The sequence below is a fragment of the Centruroides vittatus genome, unplaced genomic scaffold (genome assembly GCF_030686945.1).
Source record: "Centruroides vittatus isolate TY-2023 unplaced genomic scaffold, ASM3068694v2 contig_18, whole genome shotgun sequence".
NCBI classification, from domain to species: domain Eukaryota; kingdom Metazoa; phylum Arthropoda; class Arachnida; order Scorpiones; family Buthidae; genus Centruroides; species Centruroides vittatus.
In genome coordinates, this window is record NW_027121101.1 from 1,996,998 (window position 1) to 2,023,704 (window position 26,707).

The following is a 26,707-nucleotide window of genomic DNA, read 5'->3' on the forward strand; positions in this document are numbered from 1 at the left end:
GAATAAAAGGTGTAAAAGAGTTTTAGTAGTGCCACTGTTAGAAAAAGACCAAGAAAAAACCACAATGATGCTGGATAGATAATGTGAAGAGCAATTTCAGAGAGATGAATATAACAAATTGAGAAGAGATGATGATGAATCAAGAAAAATGAAGGTTAATTATATCTGCAGCTAAGAGCCACAAGGGCTCATAATACTAAAGAATATCTAACAGAAAGAAGAAATTGTTCTGTGTGACAAAAGTGGTTACAATACGTAATACTAATGCAACTGAAAAAAGTGATGAGGAAATCAACAACTAGTATTAAAATGCAACAAATATTGAAGGTCTTACAATGCAGAGCACAATGTCAATCAAACAATTTTATGATGCAATACTCATACAAATGCTTTATTCATGATTCATTACCTGAAGACTTTAGACAATCAACATAAATAAATTTTTTACTGCTTGATATCATTGCTTCATTTTCTATAATTTTTTTTGTTGTTTTTTCGGTTATTGTAATCAATGGTAATTATGATCACTTTGGTTCAATCTTGATCACTATGATCACTGTCAACTTAGAGTCCACTGTATTTTAGAAGTTTTAAAAATAGTAATCCTTTTTACTGTATATTAAGGAAATAAAAACAATTTTTCTGATTGTTTAACAAAAATAATGATAATCTGAAAAAAATGAATAATAAAAATGATAATTCTTTACGCAAGTTTATTAAATTTTTACCTTTTACAAATCTATTTCACTTAGCATAAATATTTAGAACATATTTTTCACAGAATTTTAACATGTGAAATGTAATTCTAATTAACACCTCTATCAACCATGAATATTTCATTAGTAAGACCACAAAATCTTTTTGTCCTATTAACATTGGAGCTGGTTACAGCTTCAACATATAAAATTTTAATTGTAGTTCAACAAATTAGTATAAAATTATATATCACAAATCACACAGTAAATCTTATACAGATATACTTGTACTGTACATATGTGATATAAATGTTTTTGAAGCAATCAAACTTACATAAGATATCGCATAACAATTAAGTAATGTGCTTTTATAAGAGTTTCACTTATTCCAATTCTGTTGAGGAAAAAATAACATCCAATTGTTATAAAAAGTGAGAAAGAATAAATGGATTATAGGAAATCCTAATATATTACAATGAAGTTTTCAGTTTTAAATTTTAGAAAATTTTCTAAAATACTGGTAAAAAATTGTTTTTAGAAGAAATCTATAACTTTCCAAATAATCAATAATAATAAAAAGACTACAAGAATATTTAGTAAGAATTATGTATACTTTATACATAATTCCTACTAAATATTCTTGTAGTCTTTTTATTATTATTGATTATTTGGAAAGTTATAGATTCTTGTTTCTTTGTTCTTGCTTTGGACATGATTAGTAGCAACTATAAACTATTTGGATATTATTAATAGAAAGTTAGCAAAGATATTGGAGAATATTAAAGTTTGAACTGAGAATAAAATCTGTAATAGCCACAGATTTATATTAGAGAGATTTTTTTCAGCTATTTTTAATGAACTATCATAAGTTCTGGACTGATTGATTAATTTAAAAAAAAAGATACCATTAATATTCTAAAACATCACATTTTAGTACTAATTAAGCAAGCCAAATTATCTGAAATTAACAGTTTAAAAATGCTGTATCAATTATGGATTATGGTTGCAGAATCCTTATCCAACACATGGAGATTATTGGATGGTTATTAAAACCTTTTTATGTTTTGTAGTTATAATATTTAGTTATATTTTGTTTGTATTTAGTTAATAATTACTTTGTATATTTTGTATTTATTATTATTCTCTTAATTTTTAAATTAATTACAGATAAATTTTGTTATCAAGTCGAAATTAAGCTTAAATACTGCTTTAAATTGTGAATATATGAAATATACTTAATATTCTAGAATGTAATATCTTTTTTAAAATTAGTTTAAAACTTGATGGCTACTAAAAACAGCTAAAAATATTGTTCTAATATAAATCTGCAGCTGAACATTAAAGGATTTTTTCTCAGTTTAAATTCAATCATTCACTTATATTTTGTACACATCTGAATATAAAAAAAAATGTTAAGAAAGTGTAAATAAGATAGCAATTGGGAGTAATTGCTCTTATATGGCAACACTCTTACTGGGCTACATTAAAGCTAATTAATAAGTTACTAAGCAATTTGGATAGAGGACGATTGTTAAGTCATCATCTTATATTAAATTTAATAAGAAATAAATTTAATTTAAAAAGCTGGTGAGTAACTAGTATGATTATCTCTCTAATTAAATGGTCTAAAAGTAAAGATCAGAGAGAGGACTAGGTAGCATAATTGGCAACACATCTGCACAGAAAGCAGGAGTTACAGGTTTGATTCCTGCTCCAGGCTGATCTTTTCTTCTAGAATATCATAAATTAAATTTAATAAGAGATGGCAGCTTAATTACTTGCCTATAGCCAAACTGCTTAGTAGTTTATTAATTGATTAACCTTAATGTAATCCAATAAGAATCCCACTGTTTATTTGATTTGTAACAAAAATCTGTCAAATTTCCAGAAATAGATCCTGCAACAATAGCAGTTTTAAATTTCTTGTTTATTTTCTTTATGGTTCAAAGTGTTGTTTTATTTAAATTTAAATGCTTGCAACTTATTATTATACCTTTTCTCTTTTTTTTTGAGACAATCTAAAATTTGTATCTTTGATTCTATAAAGTTTCTATTCCTTTTGAGCAGTGCTTTTTTTAATTTCTTCAGCTATAATTTAAAAGTTTAATTCACAGCAAAAAATTATTTCGGTAGAATTCTTAAGAATAAAGTTGTGATATAATACATACCTATAAAAAAATTAATAAAATAAATCAAGTAAAAACTAAAATTATGAATAAAATCTTAAATCACAATTTTTAATGGCAAGCACAAATTCAGTAGCATAAAACTTAAATATGATCTAAAAATGTAAATATGAGGGTTTTCCAATTTTTTTTTCTTTTAACAGCTAACAAACCAACATTGCGGTTTTGTGAAAAGGAAAAAAAATGTTAAGAAAAATCATTAACATAACAACAGAATTATTCCTGTACAAAAACTCAAATACTGTTATGAGTGATCTGCTGCAATTCTTTGAATGTATTAGAATGAAAGAGTATTGCTAAAAGTTCCATGTTACACAAAGGTTGCCTACACATGTTAAGCTTTAAATTTGGAATATTCCAAATTATTATTTAAAAGTCTACGTTAAAATGAAACTGTCCTATAAACATATAATAATGATATATAGATGAATTTCTAAATGAAATTTTCAGAAAAATGCAAAAACAGGTACATTTGTAATCCTTTGCAGTTATTGTTAAATTTTCTTTATAAACTGTAAAAATGATTCTATGAGGTAAAAAAATCAATGCTGAGGATTCTAAACACAATCCAACAAAAATAATCTTAATCCTAAATTCTTTACCTGAAATCTGATTAAGGATATAACTTCCATTCACTATACTTTCATCAACATGAAAGTATAGGGTAATTCAAAATAGACTTTACAACTTTGAAGAAATATAAAATTTTAATCAGAACACTTATAAAACACCTCAACTGATTTTGTAGCAGAACACATCAAGTTTTAGTTCAAACATTTTGGTTTGATGATGAGTGTAATTGGTGATGTGGCAGACATCTCACCTGAATTCAATTTTATGCAACAGAACCAACATACCTGTTTTAACATTGGAAAACATGACAGTGATTTGAGTTTTGAGCTCATCAAGATTTGATGGAAGAGTAGAACAAACACTAGATCGTTAATGAACCAAGAAGAAAAAAAAAACTGAAGGGTGTCAAATCTGGGAAAAGAGGTGCCATGCTATTGACCCAGCTTGAAACAATCCACCCTCATGGGAAACATTCAGAAAACTCCAGACATCTGCTTCTGGGATTTCATTAAAAACCTAGTGTTCATTCCATCCTTGCCTGCAAATCTTGCTAAGCTTAAAACTCAAATCACAATAACAGTCACCAAGGTGACAACCAATATACTACTTTAAGTTTAGAAATAAACTCAAGTGGGATGTCTGCACTAATGCAAATGGCACTCACTCAAAACCAAAGTGACTGAGGTAAAACTTGGTATGTCTTGTCATAAATTAACCTGCCAACTGATTCTGTAAATCATCTGATTAAAATTCTATATTCTTTCAAAGTTGTGAAATCTATTTTAAATCACCTGGTATAGCAAATGCATATATCTGTAAACCTTTAACTTTCAAATAACTTTAAATATTTAGGTCTACAACTAATACTGGGTGACAAAGTTACTGCTTAATTATCCCTTTTTACTTTCATTAAAGAACTACAGTAGGTCAACAGTCAGGTTATCACTTTGAGATCTAATCAGCAGACTGACTGTTCTTTTGTTCTTTCAGACTTCAAAACATTCAGAACCATATCCTGTTCCCCACACTTTAGCCTATGATTGTCCAATACTGACAGCTATATTGACCAATTTCAAACAATAAACTGAAGGAGACAGACATGATTGTCCTGCTTAAAATTCAATTTATTCTGGCTTTGTTTTATTAAGAAAAGACAGCAAGCTCATTGCAATGTATTTTGACCATAATGTCCAAGTCTAAACAGAAATAAAGTTTTGTCATTGGAGACAAAAATAGAGATCATTGAGATCTTTCTCTTGTGCAAAGAAAAATGTTATTTACAGTACATCTTTTTTTTTTATTGTTTTTAAATACAAATCTGAACATTTTCTACATTTTGGTTAAATGGAAAATACCATGTGCATTTGGAAATCAGAAATAAATGAACAAACATTTATTGTGAAATATCACTGTAATAAAGTTTTACTCAGTCCCCTTCACATTTATTATATATGGACCAGACTGTAGTTATACATTTTTTTCTTATGCTATCTACCTTGATTTTTCACTTTGACATATATTACATTTCAGGCTATTTCACTCACCATCCATATAACATAGTTGTAAACTGTTATTGAAGTATAAACAGTTTTCTTTATATAAAGCAAATGTATTCTTATATACAGTATATATATTCTCTAGATAAACAAGGTAGATTACTCTCGATAAAGTAAGTCACACTGAATAGAACAACAATACAAGCAAATTTACTGTTTAAACATGGTTCAAACATGTCACTGATTCACAGTTTTAATAAACTAGTATAATAATTATTATTTTCCTTCAAAACAATACATAAATATTTTGTATAAATTTACATGTTAAAAATTTATAGCAATTGTTTAAAGTTTCATTATTAATAACTTTAAAGAAAGCTTAGAATAAAGTGTAAACAGCATATGCCATGTGTAGCTAAAGCAATTATAAATAATTAACTTAAAAATTTCTAAAAAAGGAATTATTGAAAAATTTGTCAGTATTTTATAAAGGATATTAATATCCGTCTACAGACTATAAAATATAATGCAACTCCATGATTTGCCAATTACTATAATTGAAAAACACATGACCATCAATCAAGCTAATGTCATTTAAATTGCATTAATTGATAATCTAACAATTATAGTATTTTATAGTTACTATGATTATAGTAAATTTAAAGCATTATTTAAAAAAATTTTTTTTAAATGTCTTTCTTTTTAATGATTTTAATTAGAGAAAGAGAATAAAATTTTTGTACTTGTTTCTATAAATATAAAAATGTAAATTTAATGATTATACATGTTCCCTATACACAGACCGTTTTACATAGAATTTAGAAAAAAATTTGTCATGTAAAGTATGCAATGCCATAATGTTGTAAATGTCATTTTTCTCTAAATACATTTTATTGAACAACTGAAATCTAAACTCAATGTTTTTTGCTTCAAAAAATATTGTGGCAATATTGGCACTGTAATTGGCTGTATTTTCAAGTTGAATTTATGTGAAGCCATAATATTTAAAGTACTAAAGTTCAAGTCACACAACTTTTGATGCTTAAAACATTACAGCTTATGTTTACATCATTTTGATATTCTAGAGAATCTGTAATCTAGTGAGTTTTTACCATTTTATTAAAATTGAAATTGAAATTCAATACAAGAAGCGCTTTTTCTCTCTCTTGAAAAGTTTGTTTTGGCATTTACAATGTTATGGCATTGCATGCTTCATGTGTAACAAAAATAATCTCAATTGTAATTAATAATTTAGTTGTAGCCACACTAAGATTGTTTGGTGTAAAGATATAGATATAGTAATAAAGATAACATAATAAAACTATAAACATACAAATTCATCAATGTAATAAGTTATCAGTTATTTCAAATTTTTCAATTCTAAAATACTAAATTTTATAAATTCTAATTGCTTTAGCTGAAGAGAAATAAAGTTATATGATTTATTGAAGAATTTGTGATTATATAAAAATTATAAAAGTTGATATCCATGTTTTTTTATTTTTCTTATCATATTACATATTAAAACTAATAAACAAAAATATATTGTGTAGAGTAACTTACCTACATCGAAGAACATTTGAGAGAATCGATCTGCCATTACAACTAGAAAATTATTTATAAAACAACTTTAATAAAAATAAATTTTTTATTGGGGTCTTTAGACCCCAAGTGAGATTTGCTGTTAGAGAGTTTTGCCTAGTGATAGTAAGTTAAAATATACTTTGCTTAAACTCCCATAGTCAATATCTTTCTTTTTAAGCCAAATTTTTACCTTAGTATTACATAAACTTAACATAGAATATATCTACTTATTATAATTAATCTCACAAAAATTTATTACTTATCCTACTTTACTATTTATGAAATTTTAAATGCTTAGCAAATTTGTTATTTCCTTGGACTGTCATGATGAATAACATTATAAATTTATTATAATTACATTTAAATTCAGTATTTCATACATGAAATAATAATAATCTAATCATTGATTCAAAAAATGACTTTTTGCAATTTGTATAAAACTATAAAGTTATAACAAAAATATTTTAGACTTAAATGTTATGAAATATAATAATATATAAGAAACATGTTAAAATAGACAAAAATTTAGAATAAATATCATAAGTGCATATGAATTTACATGCACAGATATCTAAATACAATCTAAACTTATTTTTATCATTATCTTTAATAAGAACTTAAAAATAAAGTCTGATGGGTTTAGGCCAATGAAAAATTTTATTAAATAAATAAAAAATGCAAAAAGTATTTTCAGTATAATTGATGACTGACAATTGTAGAACTGAAATATTTGGAAATTCTTCCTACCTACAACTCTGTTTAATGATACAACTGCTAGTAACTATAGTAACTAACTATAATCAATTTATGAACACAATCAAAAAGGATCCTTATATTGATTCAAACTAGTTAGCAAGAAACTTAATGATATTTAAAACAAATGTACAGTACAATGTATGTCAGGAGGAAAAAAATGACTACACCATTGCCAACAAGAGTCAAAATAAGTTCCTTTAGATAACAAATCAATTTTTCTTAAATCATTGCAATGAATATGGTTATTTTGACTTACTGTGTTTAGTTTTCATCTTTAAAGAGAAAATGGTTGAGAATTAACAAATTGTCTTTTTAATTCCTTTAACTACAAAAACACTTAACTGGAAACTAAAAAATTCTGTTCTAAATTATTAAAATCATTTTTATTTCATCATCATCATATTAAAATCAAGTAAACTGCTTTTTCAAATTAATAAACTGTAATTAAAAAAAAAAAAGACAAATGAATTTTTCTAAATAACTTTAATCGTTTAAATAATTCATATTCAGTCTTAAAAAAATTCATCAAGTCATTCTTTATGCTGTATGTTAACTGATGAAAGTATCATTTTACATTTTAACACAATTTTTAAAATACTCTGATGATAATAACTACATTTCTAACATCTTAAAATTTTTCTTAATTCTATAAAAAAAAACACTGTAAATTAACATTTTAAAATATACTAATTTCACAATTTTTTCTGATCAAGATATATTTGAACATTATTTCATCTTTATTTCGATTTTAAATGTGCAACTTTATATTTTTATCTTTAAAATTTTAATAATGAAAAGGAATTTTGCAGTAGTTTTAGGAGAGTATTTCTGTCTATATATAGATAAGTCAATTTACAATGCTGTCAATTTATTTAATTTTTTTTAACTTAAATCATTTTTTAACAATCTATTACACTAAAGAGAATTTTTTTATTGGCTTGTTATTTTATTATTAACTCCTTGTAGATTTCTTGGTGAATTTGAATAAATTAGATGTCAATAGATAGAGATGAGTCTGAAGATGTACAATAAGCTTTTTGTTTTCAAATTTAATGATCCATTTCAGAGATATTAAGTTCCAAAGTACTGAAATTTCCCTATCATTTTGTATAAGTGTCTATCAATAAGAAACTTTTTGCAACATTGAAACATTGATTTGTATCAGATTCAGTGATGAACCACCTGTGCATATAGTATACACACCCAGAAAAAAGCTCTATCTGATGTGAATATTCTGCACTTTAACCATTTTGCAATAATTTTTTTATAACTATTGTATCATCTACCATTGTATTGTGAGATTGTTTGATGGTTTAATGATATTCCTCAAGAACCAAAGTATCCAGAAAGACTAGGATTCTATTGAAGTTACCATCTAAATGTGGTAAAAGAAGAAATTTTGTACTTATTTTTGTAGTTGATATTGGAAGTATGAATATATTTCAGAGTACCTGACTAACTTTTGATGGACATTAAATTCCAATTTTTAATTCTAAATTAACTTTCTCTATTCAATTCCTTATGCTGCAGGTATTGAAGATTGTATGCTAGTTGTTAAACATTATCGTTAACTTTATCATTAACATTTTTATTAATACATAAGTTCAAATGATATTCTATAAGACTAATGATGTCTTTCAAATCAGTATCAAATTAGTTTAAACTTATGTTCATTATTTACCAAATTTTATGATAATAAAAAGTCTTGTTTGAAACTTATGAAAAACAATCATTAAAAAAGAGTATTCAGTATTGCAAATTTAAGGCAACAATATCTTTAACTTAAAACTTAAATAAAAATCATAAATTTTTAAATGTTCATCAGAAAAGACTTTAGAATTATTTCTAAGAATTATAGGAGATAAATTATTATTATAATACATTTCAAATTATTATCCAAGATTTGGATCAATTTTATCAATTCATTAATCTCATTTTTATTCTTATTCTTCCACAGCTGTTAATTTAAACAATGAATTAAGCAGACTAATTAAAAAACTTAAAATTTAGCATAAACTTTTATTATTTAGAAAATAAGATAAAAATTTTCTGTTAAATATTTCTTAAATTATTGATCAATTCCTTACTTCTGCTATGTAGATTATGTAATAATAATAGAACTTTTTAAGTTTTTCTGAAGATTAAATTTACAGAATACCATTCAAAAATGTTGCATTGTATAAACAATACAGCCAAAAACATTATTATAGAAAAAAATTTTAAAGCTTGATAGATACATTAAATTAATATCAAACATAAAGATACAATATTAGCAAATCAACATTAATAATGTACAGATATGAAAGAAAAGTGTGTTTATTCTAATACTGATAACAATATTCAGTTTCTATCAATTTCATTACCGATACTTTATAGTTCATCGTAAAATTTTAATATAGTTATATACTACTATTTTAACTTAAAGAACCAAATAAACTTTGATTCTTTTAAATATTGTGTTGAATAAAGTTTAATAGAATCAAAGCCAAAAGAGAGTTTAAATCACATATCATCAAAGGTATGTTTTTATATTCTGAAAATTTCTGAGAGAAAGAAGCCTCAAGTGCATTAACTATGTTAAGTGAAAAGTATGGTAAGAAGACTTATATTTGAATGAGTACAATAAGTCAATCACATTTTTATAAATTAGAAATTTTTCTATGCAATAATTCTTTGTTATGTAGCTACAAGCTGTCACTGTTCTGTAAACTTTTTTTGGTATTGGAGACATCAGAAATTATCTAGCCAAAACCAATACTGATATTAGTATCACAAACTATATCACTATTACAATTCTTCCATACTGCATCACCAATTAACATTAAAAGAAAAGTTTGAGCCAGATTGGAATGAAACTAGAATTTATTTCCATCAGATTATTATTGGCTGAAACAATAATAATTAAATTAAATCATTTATGTCACCAACTATCTTTACTTTTCATCAGATATTTATATATTATAAAAAGTAATGGTGCTTATTGGTTATATCCCAAATGTTGTCATATGTTGCATTCCAATTACTAGCATTCATTGTGCTGTCATAAACTACTAACTAAACTAGATAGAGTTTGGAGAAGTAGAGTTAAATGAGTCTGCTTGTATTTCCTACAGCCACCAATTTTTTGTTAGTAGCAGAGTTGATAGATATACTGATCTTTGAGCTGCCAATAGCTCTAACGCTAAGGCATAATAAATATTTCTGCCACTTCGAGCACTGCAATTGCTCCATGCGTAAGTTTGGTTTAAGCATAGGGAGAGTCTGCTGTAAACATTTGAAATTCTTTTAATATATGAAATTTTCTTGTTTTTAACTCATATTACTTTTGTCTTTTTTAAAGGACTGCTTATAAATACAATTTTAATTTGGTTTTGAACATTATTTATTTGTAAATATTGTTAATATTTCTATTTCTATTAACTGTCACTTTCACTTTTTAGATTTTAAATTGATTAGACTGTTTGTTTTTTGCTTACAATTTGTGTTGATTTTTAAATATTTTTGGGAGTTTTTGTTAAGGGCAAGAAAATGTAGTAAAAAAATTTATAGTTAAGCCTGTATATACATTATTAATATGGGATGCCTTTGGGATTCCCAAGAACTCTGAATCAGGAAGAAAAGGAGTTGATGAAAATGATATGCATTAAATTATGGAAATGTATAGAAATGTTAAACCATGCATTAATACAAGATAGATTAAAGTGTTACAAAAAGGAGATTTGGGATTTAGGGTGGCTTTGGAGTTTTTCAAGATTAAGCCCATATTTTTTATTTATTTATTATTAGGTAAATTATTGTAGTTTGCAGTAAGAAAGGAGCTATGATATATGCTATTCACAATTTATATTGTGTTTATTAATGATAGAGATTAAATTTGAGCCAAAAAAAAGTTAAGAACAGATTAGAGAAGGGGATTAAAAGTCAGTAGATTTAGTTCTTGAATTTCAAATATAGGCTGTTAAAGGAAAACGGAAATTCCAACTTTTTAGACAACATATTCAACATATTTACAGACATATAACAACTTAGAGATGATTAAAGGATGATGAGTTAGAGGTTGACAAATAAAATAAGTAAATGTAGGACGGTAAGAGTTCAAACATTATTCTTAGATATTGACAGTGATGACATGGAGTCTAAAAGAAGGACATGTTAGTGATGTTTTAGGCCTATATAAACAAAGGACAGGTTTATTAAGGTCATCAATAAATCTTCATTCATATTCTACTTTTGATAGTGCAGAATATTATATACATTACCAAAATATGTAGAGCCAGTATGAATGTCATAAGAAATTAATTTTTTTCATGTCAAAAATACAAAACTATTTTCATCCCAAATACTATTTCTCACTATACTGAATCAAGTAAAATTGTATAAAACACTTTATGTAGTGTTAAAGTTAATGAATTAATTAAAAAATAGTTTGCCTTTATCTGGATTAAATTTCTTTGGCTATTTAAATGTATCAGAGGATAAGCTATGGTTTTCCTAATTATATTGTCATACACATGTATTAAAATAAAACAGTAAAATGCAAATTTATTTATTTATTTTACGTTATGGTAAAATAAATAACCTATATACCTATGTATTGAACAGATATGTTATACTCAGAACATTATGTACAAAACTTTCATTCACAATATGTAGCAATATAACAGTTTAAACAGTTTAAAACTATTTAAAACCTAAATAATTAAATCGGAAACATAATTTTCAATTTATCCACATCCTCATCTGTAATTACAAATTATCTTATTAATTTTTTTTTTATAAACCAAATATATTTTTTCTTTCTTTATACATTGATATAAAATTTTAAAATGTAATTAAAAATTAAGATTTTTTTGACAAAACAGTAGAAAAAGTTACAAAAATGCTTGAAAACAGTAAAAATACCTATTAACCAAATAGATAAACCAACTTCTCACCATTGTGCGACTAATGCCAACTATCAGCAGCCTGACACATTAACTCTAGATGAGAGCATAGCTCAAAGACCAGTATATCTATCAACTCTGTTAGTAGTATATTTCTAGCTCAATCTATTGACAAAATTTTACAATTGCAATTTTTATCAAATTTTTTCTGCAACAAATGGTTTCCTGCCATTTTTTTTTTCATTGAAGTTGTTACTATTATTATTAAATAATTTAATGCTTAGTTCTTTTAAAATGTAAATACAAATAAGTAAGTAAGTATAAACATCAAATTATTGCAGATTAATGTACTGTAGTTTTTCATGGTGTGTAAATTTCCATATTTACCAAAATGGCATATAAACAAAACAAAAACTACAATTTTGTTACACTCATCAACATATATCTTTGTCAAAGGACAGAAAACAATAAATAGAAAAAAAAACAATTACCCAATCATAATTGAGTACACATTTTTCAAATGGTGCAATTATAAATAAAGGCTAAAATAATTGGGTTCTGCATTTGTATATTATGAACAATCAAACCTGTATCAATAAATTCTTACTTATTATATATCATATTAAATGGGGAAAAAACAATCTTCAATATAAACTAGTCATAAAACAGTAAAGTTATTCAAATTCTTTTCAGTTAACAAGATGCCAGAAGACTATCACAAAGTCTATCACATTTAACAATTTAGTCCACGCAACTGTGCCAGCTTCGAGTAGCCCACTTGACTGTTCGTGGAGTACTTAATGTTATATAGTTTTAGGGAGGTATGTGGTGCTCACCCCATCCAGGCACTGAGGTGAGAGCAATAGCAAGCACCTAAGCAGACACCTACATGTGAAGCACATAGAATAGGCAGTACAGTGATCTGCGTTAAGAACTGACCTTTGGAGACAAATATCATGTAAATGGTCAACACATCTGGGAATGGTGTGAAACCTCTCATTCAGAACTTGAATCTTACCCATTCCTATAAATATCAGTTGGTATCTTGTTAACCAAAAAGTACCATTATTCATTTTCAAATGCACAAGATTTTAAAAAAGGTCAACAAAGAAACATGACACTGTAAAGATCAGATCCGAAAGTGTTAAGTAATTGTTACTGCCAACAAACTGGCATTATAACAAACATTGTGCTAAATAGTTACCATTGACTAAACAACTTTTTTTTTTCCTGACAAAACATCTAGTCTAGCTAACATTAGCATAGTTATAAAATAGTATGAACATGTCATTTATTGTATGATATAAGGCAGGACTTCATATACTATCATATTTATTTTTTCAGTCAAACATTGTCCATCAAGACAGGTAACTTTTTGGTCACATTATAACAAAGTACTTTGAAGTATAAAATCCATTTGATATTTTTAAGACAAGGAAGTTTTGTTTCTGATGGTTGGTCTGTAAATATTTTCAAATCATCAGCCCTTGACATTGGAAATTAGGATTTATTCTGATAATTTAAGTTTTTGTCAATTCTGTCACCACCATAAGTGGTTGACAGAACCATGTTTATATCATGTTTTTGGATCTGAGTTGTACTAATAGCTGTCTTAAGAATAAAGATTATTAAGATATAAATTATGTTAGTCCTAAATATGAGTTTTAAAAAATAAATTTAACAATCTCATTAGATATGTTATTTTCATACTCTGTTTCATCAGTTTTATTATAAATAAAGGCTGATTCTCTATAATTGTAGAATTATTTTCATGACTATGTAGAGTGCATTTCCAAAAGATTTGCATAAACTAATCTAATTATCCAATACATAATGGAACAAAATGCCTATTAACACAGAGATGCAAAACTGCCAGTTTCCCATTTTTGGTCAAGGCAAGCAGGCAGGACAGGTAAATTTTGAATTGCACCCTGCCCATGTACTAAGTTTCTTAAAATTATATCTTGCTATAACAACAAAATAATTAATTGCAACCACTGACACCAACAGCTGTATCTCCAAGATGAACCTCCAAACAGACTCGCCTTCTGCCAGAGCAGCAGCTCTGGACAGCCTGTTCCCCAACACCAGCAGAGGTTGTTAAGACCCATCGCTATCCCTTGACATCACACAACCTTCATGTCTAACTGACAGTACAGCCACCCACATCTAAGGATAATCCAGTGGAATGCCTGAGGAGAACACTCCAAACGCAACCACATACTCTCAGCAGAATGGTTCCATCAGGCAGACGTTATCCTTCTTCAAGAAACCTGGCACTCCAGACACTCCATTTTCCCTATTGGGTTTCGATATCTTCAGGAAAGACTGTCCCTCCTCCTACAGCAGGGGCCTGCTCACAGCAGTGGCTAACAAATGGTCCATACAATGCATAGCTGCTCGGTCAGGAGAGCTGGCCTTTTGCTATATGGAAATCCTACTCTACATCTCAGATCACCCTCTGTCCATTCTCAATCTATTCCCTAAATGGGCAATTTCAGCAGAAATCCTTGGACACACTCATCAGCAACCAGTTGCACTCCAGACTCATCGGGGGCGACTGGAACGCTGACCACCCACTATGGGACAACCATTGCATACAACCTGACACAGCAGGACAAACATTCTAACAGTGGCAAACCACAGCAGATCTATGCAACCTTAACATGGGGGAACAAACCCATTTTTGACCAAGCAGTTCTGCAGAATTTTATAAAAATTCTGCCTCTTAATATTTACTTAACTTTAGATTTAAGTTTACCCTTTTTTATTTTAGCACATGTTATACAATCCTAATGTGTATAAGTGTGGAGCAAAAAGAATTTTTAGCTCCATTTTCTCCTCCTTTTTTCAACTACGTGTATATCTTCTTACGAGTCATGTTGGTTTAACTGTTGCTATCTCAGGTAATTAAGTTTTATTGTATAAACCATTGTACACATATCCTAATTTTTTCAATGCATTTTGTAAATTTGTAAATCTGTAATCAATTTGCTGATAAATATGTAATAATAGGACTGAAGAGGGGCATTAAGCTCAAAATGCATATCCATTCACACCAATAAACCAACCTTTTTCCTTGGAAAATGTTTCCTGTGTGATATGTTCTCAATGGCAACATTGTGCTAAGAAAATGCATATAATAGAGAACAACAAGCAATCAAGATTTAAGAAACAAATGTTTTTGATAACCTTAGTTATCAACATTAGGTTAAATATGTTCAAAAAAAGAACAAAGGCATATTGAACATCGTAATTTAAAGGAAGAGACATCATTTGATTGGTTGTTGATATTACACGTAAAATTTATTGTTGGATTTCAAATAGAGATCTCCATGCTAAAGGAAAGGTGTTATCATCTTTCTAATTTATGACCATATTTTTCTTACAAGCCCTATATATCTCTAGCTTCTTGAGGTGTAAGAGAGAATTATGTTCTGATTGCATGCGATAGTCAGACTGCATCTGTGTGTGTGTGTGTGTGTGTGTGTTCGGATTTGGTGTTCTGTGGCCAGACTGGCAAATCATCATCTCTCTTACTCCTGAAGCTAGATATATATAGGGTTTGAAAGAAAAATATGGCCATAAATTTACAAAGATAGGAACACCCTCCTTCTAACATTGAGACCTCTATTTGACGTCCTGTAATAAATTGTGCATGTAACATCAACAACCAATCAAATGATCTCTCCCCCTTTAAATTATGACGTTCAATATTCCTATGTTCTTTTTTCGAACATATTTAACTTGATGATAAACAAACATTTTCAATAACTTTAGTTATCTTTACATATTTTTTTGTTTTCTGCTGGAGTTTTTGGTTTTTCTTCTATACTGATTGATATCTAGTTACTGCATTGTTTATACAACTGAAATAAATCAAACCTCTGCAATGTCTTTAAAAAATTATTATGGCCATTATTTTATACAAGGGTCAGATAGCCAAATGGTTAAGGTGGTAGCTCTGGAAGACTGGGAACAAATATGGGCAAGTCAAAAAACCCCAGAAAGTTTTAAGGGGTGGTTCATCCAGATATGTCAGATCCCATCCTTCACCACTCACTACACCCACAATGGGCTTGCTAAAAACAGACCCTCTTAGTGCTCAAAGGGTAGAAAGAATTTAAAAAGTTAAAAGTATCATTTTAGTTAAAAGATGAGCACAGAAATTACAACTTATGGTAACATGCTAGGAGCTTGTAAGAAAAAAATCTTATTGCATACTATGCAAAGACTAAACATTATCAAACAAATTGCTTAGAAATAAATCAAGTCAAATATTTCCAGTATTAGCTTGACTGTCAGAACATGTATGGTTAAAATTTAACTTCTTTAAAATTTAGGTTGTTTTATTTTTAATCTGTAATAATGTAAGAAAATGTCATTCATTTGGTAATTTTAATTTTTGTCTAATATCATTCTCTCTGAAATTTATTGTAATATAATTTCTACATTGCAAGTAATTATTCTTTTTACATACCATAAATTATCATCTGCTTACTGATAAAAAACAAAGTATTAGTCAAGAATTTTAATTCTCCAGATTGTTTTCTATGATATCTAATTTTAACATTCTGGACAGTTCATCTAATTATGATATATTAAAATTTATGTACATCTCTTCAGAACATGATCCCATTTTCATAATTCAGAAATTTCTGAATTACAATATAATCAATTATTTCAACTATACTACATTAAATCATTCATATAAGAATTTTTATACATAAATACATACACACACATTTATAAACTGAATACATATTACACACATTATTTGCATGAAATGCAAATTATATCACTTCTACATGTGCCTTCTGCACAAGATATTTCACTTTACACAAAGATACACAAACTAATATAATATAACAAAAGAAATATATATTTGCATTTATATATAAATAATTAAAATAAAAAAACAAACATATTCATTTAATTATTTATTGTTTGTTTATTGGTTCAAGTGAAAGCATGATACTCTTTTAATAAAAGAAAAAATTGAATCTATATAAATAATGATTCAAAATTACGTTACATATGTAGTATTGTATTGTGTGTGTGTGTGTGTGTGTGTGTGTGCGTGTGTGGTGTGTATATATAGTATTATTTTGCAGTCATAGTCATGGGGTCAAGTGTAGGGTGAGCAAGACAAAAGAAAATTGGAGACCATAAAAACACATCTGTTCACTTTCGGGTCCTCACTCGAACTCTATTCTTTATTGCTGTTGTTAACCTCAATCCAAAAGGGACAAGATTAACAAAGTAAATTACAGAAAAATATATACAAAGTTTACAAAAATTTAAAATATGTTAAATGCCCCTCTCCTGAAAAGGCAACATCATAGAGCCTCAGGGAGGTTGGGCTGGGTGTTATACAATTTATCAACTTGAACTCTAAAGTTGATTGGATTATAATACGGTATAATTTTATCTACATTTACAATATCAGTTAATTTATTTAATGATTGGACAGGTCTGTTTGTTTCTACGTTACAAGGAGATACTATCTTTAATATGGTGAAAGGTCCATGATACTTTGGAGCAAGTTTACCTTGGTCAGGATGGAAGAAGGTTTGCAATAGTATTTGATCCTACGTTGAAGTTTGGTGTTGACTATTATATTTATCTTTGTTTCTTTCATGAGCTATTTCAGTTCTTTTGGTGGCAATCTTACGTGCTTCGCTGAGAGAGGGATAATTCAAGTTGTCAGGTGAATTGTGGATTTCTCCATACATCAAAAACATTGGAGGGAATCCTGTTATAGTATGGGGTGTTTGATTGTATTCTTTCATAACATCACATAACATTTGAGTCCAGGATTGTTTTGGATTTTCTGAATATTTTATTCTTAGTCTAGAGACAAGTGTGGCGTTTAGTCTCTCAACTATCCCATTGTGCTGAGGTCGCTGAGTACTTGTCAGATGTTGTTTGATTCCATTCCTTTCTAAATAACTTCTGAATCTAGAGGAGGTAAATGAAGATGCTCTATCTGTTAGTAGACATTTTGAGCTGCCTGTTTGTAATGTTTTGTCTAGACAATCTATGTAGGCATTTATAGAAGTAGATTTGGATGGGAAACACCAAGCAAACCTAGAAAAGTGATCGATGGCAACATGAAGGTAGCCTTTAGTAGATCCATATCTTTGCATTCCAAAGACAGTGTCCATAGATCACATGTCAAATGGAGCTTTTGATGAAGGAAACTCACATAACAAGCCAAACTTTTTATGGTTGTGTGTCTTTGCTTTCTGACAAACATCACAATGTTTAACAAACTCTACAACATCCTTGATGACATTCGGCCAATAGTAATGTGGACTGATTAATTTCAGCATCTGCATTATACCTGGGTGACCACAGTGTGCATGTGCCCTGGATAGCACCTTGTACTGAAGCAAGAGAGATATGACTTTCTTTGTAAATCTCTTCTTTCTAATACAGATTACATCTTCATGATCTTGGAAGAACTTGGGTGAGGTGAGAATGAGGTATCCTGGCTGGAAAGGACTTCCTCTGGTAACAAAATGGCTCACGGAAGCTCTGGATAAATAATCAGCTTCTATATTCTGGCTTCCCTTCTGATATTTAATGTCATACAGATACATGCTTAGTTTCAAAGACCATTTTAATAACCTTCCAGATGGATTTTTTATACTTTTCAGCCACTGTAAAGCTTGATGATCAGTATGGTGAAATAGATATCATGAAAATAAAAGTGAAACTTTTCAATAGATGCTACAATTGCTAGGCATTCTCTCTCACTAATGATGTATCTTTTTTCATATTCACGTAAGGACCTAAAGAAATAGGCAATAGGAAGTAATCCTTTAATGAAGAGGAACCTGCCAATAGGGCTGACAGAATATCTACAGTAGAAAATATTTTTGCACCTATAAGTCTATCCAGTAGCTCATCTATTCTGGGAATAGGTTCATTACTAATTTTAATCATCTCGTTTAACTTCCTATAATCCATATATAGTCTAGTTTTTCCCTCCTCTTTTCTTGGCTAATGTGACTGGGGCAACGTACGGGGACGACGATAGTTCAATCAATCCTGATTTTAGCAATAGTTCCACCTGTCTATCAATCTCTTCTCTATCACAGTAAGATGCTCTGTAAGGTTTGAGAGTTATGGGCCTTTCATCCTTAAGTAATATTCTAGGGGAAGCTATTTTTAGGATTGGCACTGAAAACTTCTTAGCAGAAAAAACTTCCCAAAATCCTAAAATAATGCTATTTAGCTTCTGTTTATCCTTCAGATTAGGGTTAACAACATCCTTAATGTTAAAAATATTTAGCAGAGATTCCTTTAAGGAAGTAGAACTATCCCTACCCCTACAAGTTCCTGCTGCATTCTGAACCAAAGGAGGTGGAAAGACAAGGTTAAGAGCCTGAGGGGTCTCCTTCTGATCTATCTTATATAAGCCATTACTATTGTTACTTATTCTATTACAAGAATGACTAATGTCTCTACTATAGTAACTATTTGTGGAACTAGAACATTTGAACGTTCAGTAATACCTCGACTTACACTACCCCGACTTATGCAATTTTCAAATCTCGACAATTCGTCTTTTGAGTGCCACGCAACTCTTGATTTCTCACCCCCTCCACATTATTGTTCAGCTTACATGTTCGGACGTGCTGCATGGAATCAACACACAGCTACAATTTATTTTGTGTTATTTATTTCTGTGTTTGTTATATCTACGGAGACTTGAGAGACTCTACTATGTCATCCAAACGAAGTAGAACTGATTTTTCTGCATCAAACAAGAAAAGAAAAACTTTATCTTTGGAATGTAAAGTTAACATTATTAAAGACTTTGCCAATTCACAAATTTTCATTTTTTGTATCAAAGAAGTTTGATCTACCATAATCGACCATCGGAAGAATTATAAAAGGTAAAGAAAAAATTCTTGAAGCTGTGAAAAATGCTCAATCTTTAAATTCAAGCATCATTCGTAAACGTCACAGTATTATCACTGAGATGGAAACAATGTTATCTAAGATTTTATTAAACATTTTTTCTAAATTTGTTTTCTTTAGTCTCCGGCCCCAATTAAAAATAATTTGTATGTATTTATATGTGAAGTTATACCCAGACTTTCACAGTTATCCCTCGGTCCCACCTATCACGTAAGTTTGGGGTATTACTGTACTTTAAAAGTAATAGGATCTAATGTTAGGATAGTCTGATTTTGGGAAATCTGATTAAGACTAGAATCTATGACAAGATTAAATTTTCTAATGTCTGGATAAGATAAAATTAAATAATGGAAATATCTGGATACTACATGTAAAGTAATGCTTTTCGTCAGGCTTCCAATCTTAAGAGGGAGTGATACATTAGTCATGCTAGTGGTAGATCCTGCAGCTGTAGTGATAATCTTCACATCCAATTGGTATTGAAAGTATTTGGATAAAGTATCTAATAGTCCTTGAGATACAAGGCTGATGGAACTTCCTGTATCAATGAACACAGGCATCGTCTTGTTCTCTGTTGAAACAGTTAGTAGTAGTCAAGATGGTGAAGTTGGTTCTGCCCTATTTGCTACAGATATCATGTGGACATCTGTGAGTAGGAGCTGAATATCTTTGAGGACAGTCTCTTCTGCTGGGCTGGTAAACCCTGCTGATAACAAAAACAGCAAGGCGATGGCAGTCTGCTCATGTGATATACCAAATTTCTGTCCTGGGTTAATTCAAATGTTGAATTTTAAGGCAATACAAATTATGAATCCTTTGTCCATTTACATCCTTTTATTCCAACCAGGAACCACAGAACAGCAGGCAATTTGAAGTAAAACATTTCTAAAAATAACAGACAGAATACTATCATACGATTCACAAACACAATTAAAAATGATCTCGATGCCAACCTGTTCTTGTAGGCTACGGCGTCTGCAAACATTAAAAATCAGTAAAAATCTCTCACGACAGCCTTCTTGTTATATAATCACGTGTAAATGGACAAAGGACTCAAACATAGTTTGTATTGCCTTAAAATTCACATTTGAATTAACTAAAAGAATCCTGGGCAAATATGTATAATTCTGCTCTGGGATTGACCCCATGGTGGAATCCAAGATGGTGTCATTTTCTTTATGTGCGGCCATGACAGTACTTGGTTTTTGGCAAAGTATTGGGATCCTGTGTAATTTTCTCGATTCGGTTTAGTTGCTGGATGATTTTCTTTCTGGGTCTTTGGAGGATGATCTGCTTCTTGAATTTTTATTAACTTAGTAGCCTTCTGAAACCATTCGACAGCAGTGGCTGGCGGTGCGGCTATCATATATTTTCTAATTTCTGCATTTATGCCAGCATTGAGACCTGTAATGGTCTGTTGCATGTTTAACTTAGCTTTTTCTGCCAAGGAGGTTTTGTTCCTATAGTAAGATGTCTTCATCTCGCTGGTGTTGTCAATTTACAAACTTGGTGAAGTAATCTTCTTCCTATGGAAAGTACTCGAGTAATTTTTGTTTAATTTTGTTCCAATCCAATTCCTCTACTAAATTTTCACAAAAATAGTCGAAAGCTTCATGCTGTAAATACTCTGGTATGTAAAAGTGGAGCTCTTGTTCGTCAATCCTTTGTCTCGCTGCTTGCTTCTCAAACAGTCTCATCCACGAAGTTAGACTTAGCTTTCCACGTGGGTTAAACGGAAAATAAGATTTAGTTTAAGAGGAGAGGTAGAACTACCTGTTTCTGGAATGGATTTGTCTCTAGATTCACTCATTGCTGGATAAGGTAATCCTGTCGACTCTTATAAATTGTTGTATTATTTTGAGGTTGTAGTTGTGGGGTCGAGTGTAGGGTGAGCAAGACAAAAGAAAATTGGAAACCATAAAACATGTCCGTCACTTTCGGGTCTTCACTCGAACTCTACTTTATTCTTTATTGGTGTTGTTAACCTCATTCCAAAAGGGACAAGATTAACAAAGTAAATTACAGAAAAATATATACAAAGTTTACAAAAATTTAAAATATGTTATATTAGTAATACAGTAGAGCATCGATTATCCGACTTAATTGGGGACTGGGATTGGTCGGATAACTGAAAAGTCGGATAACCGAAAAGTATGAAAAAATACATTATTAGTATAGTGTATTAGGCCTGGTTTTAATACCAGCCTCCCTTCATGGTTGAGCCAGTGCTGCCAGCTAAAACATGCAAAAATTTAACAAAAATAATATTAAAGTAGCAGAAACCAACCAACTTTAAATTAGCCAAGATATGACCAAAAACATGACCATTAAAGTAGCCAAGACATGACCAAATATTGTAGCGCCACATCACTAGCGGACATTTGAATTTGCCGACTAGAACGCGGTCGATTAACCGATAAGTCAGTTAATCGGGGGTTGGATAATCGATGCTCTACTGTATATATATTACTAATATAAAAGCCATCGCGCATGCATGTGCCTATGAATTACATATAACTCCTGCAGTTTTTGTCCAATCTGGAAATCCAGATGAAATTTTGGTTATATTCATTTTATAATCTGACGGATAGTATAGGCTATTTATTTTGCAAAAATATTAGCTATAGAATAAACATTATCGATTTTGAATCAGTGATCGCACTTACATTGCAGTGACATTCATGCTTGATGAGGAAATTTCCGTTACGTTGTATTTTAAAATATCTTGACAAACTTACTTCATTAAATTAAAACTTTAGAAAAAAATAGCCACTTCTACAACAAATTAACAAATGAGTGCAAGATGCAAGCCAAGATGGACTATAATGGAAAATAAGTAGGGATATAGTTCGGCAGATAGAATGTAGTTGTGTTTTGAAGTTTAAATTATAATATTGCACCACAAACATATGATTTAAACAAATTAGTAAGGAATATTCTGTTTTTTATTGATGTTATCATATGTTTAATATATAAATTTTCAGTGTTAAGATCATTGTTCACGGAGTGTTTTGTGAATATAAAACTAGTAAGTAGTAACAGTAAAATGATTTTTTCAGATTTTTAATGAGATTAATATTCTTATAAACTGCATTTAAAAATTTAACAGGATAACACTCATAGTGCAATTTTGCTCATATCCGAAAATGACTGTATATTCTTCTTGGCAGAAAATTAGTCTTTACTATGTGCCCACTTCTTCCAATTCCTGAACGTGAATGTAATAAATTACAATAGGTTCTTTAAAAGATAAATTAATAAATGGTTATTATACTTTGGGTATTTTATGTGATTAATGTATATATTTTTTGAAGTATTATTTTTTTAAAATTATCATTTGATAATTTGCCAGAACAACATTCAAAGTGAACTTATGCATATACATCATTTCTTAAATAGTGTGCCAGTAGTTTTGTTTTATAATTACTCTTATATGTAACTATGTTATGGTATTTTATGTTATGTATAGACCCCGAGTGCAAGTTACTCGTGCATCACCCTGGTGGCAAATATTTACATAACACAAACATTTGCTAAAGAATGCATGTACATTGTATCTGAGACATTTCAAAAACCATACTTAGCACAGTAAATCACTTATTGCTTTTTAATTTGTATCTGAGTTAAATATTAAAAATGAGAAAATCAAATGTAAATTGTTCTGTGTTTGGAAATTATTAAGGTTACATTACCTCAATCATTTAAAGAAAATTATCCTGAAACAAGAGTAATCATTGACTGTAGAGAAATTAAAATTGAGAAGCCATCATCAGTTCAACATCAAATTCAGTTTTATTCCTACTATAAATCTGCTTATACTATAAAATGTTTAATTGGAATTGCCCCATCAGGACTTATAACTTTTCTTTCTAGTTGGTATGGAGGAAGAAGTATACAGATTCATTTATAACAAATGATTGTGGTATTCTGAAAAAACTGGAGGAGGGAGATATTGTTATAGCTGGTAGAGGGTTTCCTCAAATTAAATTGGATGTCAAAAATAAAAAGTCTATTTTAATTATGCCTCCTTTCTCAAGACCAAATCAAAAGCAGTTTAGTGGTAATGAAATCGATGAAACATACAAAATTGCTCATGTAAGAATTCATGTTGAGAGAGTTATTGGTAGAGTTAAAATTTCTGAAATACTGAACCGCAGATTAACCATTTCACTTCTTCCATACATAGATAAAATAATGTTTGTTTGTGCAGTATTAGTAAATTTGCAGTCTCCAATTATGAGTGAATTTTTTTTTATTGTGAAAATACTAAAACTATTTACATAAACACTATTTACAATCATAGGTAAATAATAACTAAAGTAGAACATTTGCATCTTCTCTAATAATGAACAAATGAATGTCTCATCTTTTTCCACTTTAAGAATTACATTTTGTGTATCACTATAGATAAATAAATTACAAAATTGAATATTTATTACATATAAAGCTAATTGAATTTGTGTATAATACATGCTATTCTCTTTTAAATAAAGTTTAGAATTTTTAAACTAAATATTTTACAAATACCTTATTTGTCTTGAAATCAACAATTTTTTTATCTTTACATGTGTAAGAGCATTCGAGTAAGCTTATTTTATCTCCTTTTTTGCATATACCATCAGGGTTTGCACAAATCCAGGGAGCTTCATTACAAATGATAACTCCTGCATCAATTATTCTAATATTTTTTAAGCAAACATGAATTTTTTTGCAATTTTCTCCAATTTAATTCCATAATCTATTGCAATTGTTCCTTTGAATGTATTATTTAAAAATCTAAAGGCCAATTTTTCAAAATTGCTTTTTCTTGTTTTTATAGAATGAGCCATAGATCTGCTTAATCTGTATCGTTTGTAAATAAACCAGTCTGGACATGTGCTTTGTTTTCTTGTGAGATAGGCTATTTGAGTAATTTTTGGAAGTGTGATAATCACATTATCATTATAAAATTTTAATTTTTCTGAAATGATAAAACTTCTTTACCAAGAAATGGATCAATAAATATAAGAGAAAAAAACAATAAACTTATATTTATTGTTTTTTTGTTTTTTTACTTTTAAATTTTAAAATTCTAAAACAGATTTATCAAGATTTGCTTAAGTTAGGGATTGGGAGTTAGATACCAGAAGCCCTGATTTGGGTTGTGATGTAAAACTACAGTAGAGCATCGATTATCCGAATACAATCAACCGAAACAGTTCCAATTGGCAAATTCTAATTTCCACTACTGCTGCAGCATTACAGCACTCTCCCTCTCCCTGCCAACCTAAAACTGTAGGCCTAGTTTAATGTATTACATTATGTAAGGTATGTATTTGTAAGACGTGTGATACAAAATATATAAAGCACAGTTTTGTGTTTAATATATTTTTGTAAACGATCAGTTAACCGAAAAATCAGTTATCCAGCCCCGAATTGTTTCAGATAATCGACACTCTGCTGTGAAATACCTCTTATATTTAATACACAATACCTATTTCAGTAAGAACAACAGTATCATAAGATAAACATTTGATAAACATATATATGTATATATATTTTTGGTGATAACATTTCTAACAGCAAATATAACAATATCTACCTGTTAATTACTGTTAAACAATAAAAGCATTGGTTTGTTATTTTGTAAGAAATTCAAATTTTATATAATATCAGAAATTTATTTATATATATATATATAACTAATTACTTAATATAAATTTAACATTTTATTTTACAACACATTAACATTTTAACAAATTGCAATTGTCATTACAAATCAATAAAAGATTTCACAAATTTAAAATAAATAAATAAATTACATTTTTTGATTAAAATTAATTACAAATAATCAAAAATGATTTCAATTTTCATAAATTAATTTTAATCAGAAAATTTTCAAATAATGCTTAAATAATAATAATAATAAATATCAAAAAGTCAATAAAGTTTTGACAGACATATGGCATAAATCTTAAATAATTTCATTTTAAAAAACAAACCTTTTTAAACATTTTATCAATAAATTACATTAAATAATAGGAGCAAACTAAATTTTACATAATGACACATACAGCATAACATGTATAGAATTTTGAAAATGAAAATTTATGAGAGGAGAAAAATAAAAATGTAAATTAAACAATTTTATTTTATAATTTTGAAAGGTGAGACCAGAATTTAACAAAAATTCGAATAATGAGTAAAATTGATTCGATTTTAAAATTTAAATTGCTCTTTTTATTGTTATTAATGTCTTAATTGTTCATTTACACATATCCATTCAATTAATTTACCAAAACAATTGACTTTCTCGAGATATTCTATACAGAATAGTAAGTTGAAGATGTAGCAATTACGACAATTTTACTGTATCTTTATCCACGTTACTAAATAATCAACACTCTTTGAAAAACATACTTTTATGATTTAAAACAATCAATCATACGTTAACAAAATAGAATAGGAAATAAATTGTACATACCGAATACGTTAAAAGAAACGATGTTAAGAAACTATCGTTATTTTAAAACAGATAAGAGGAGTACAACATCACAATAATGGCGGCTATTTCTGATATTTCTTTTGTCGATCGCTACGATATCGATGGCGCTGTTGTGACA

At 28.9% G+C, this 26,707-nt stretch overlaps 1 protein-coding gene across 3 annotated transcripts in view; it reads right to left on the reverse strand.

Annotated features, from left to right (window-relative positions):
• LOC136969522 (RNA-binding protein 25) overlaps positions 1-26,707 on the reverse strand; it is a 134,260-nt gene extending 107,553 nt beyond the window's left edge. For 2 of the 3 annotated variants that reach the window (XM_067263704.1, XM_067263703.1), the window contains exons 1-2: positions 26,569-26,707; positions 6,514-6,555 (exon numbers count right to left, since the gene is read on the reverse strand). In XM_067263704.1, the coding sequence (XP_067119805.1) occupies positions 6,514-6,550 (37 nt within the window). In that variant the 5' untranslated portion in view covers positions 6,551-6,555; positions 26,569-26,707. The remainder of the gene's footprint in view (positions 1-6,513; positions 6,556-26,568) is intronic. The other variant, XM_067263705.1, reaches the window with a different exon arrangement.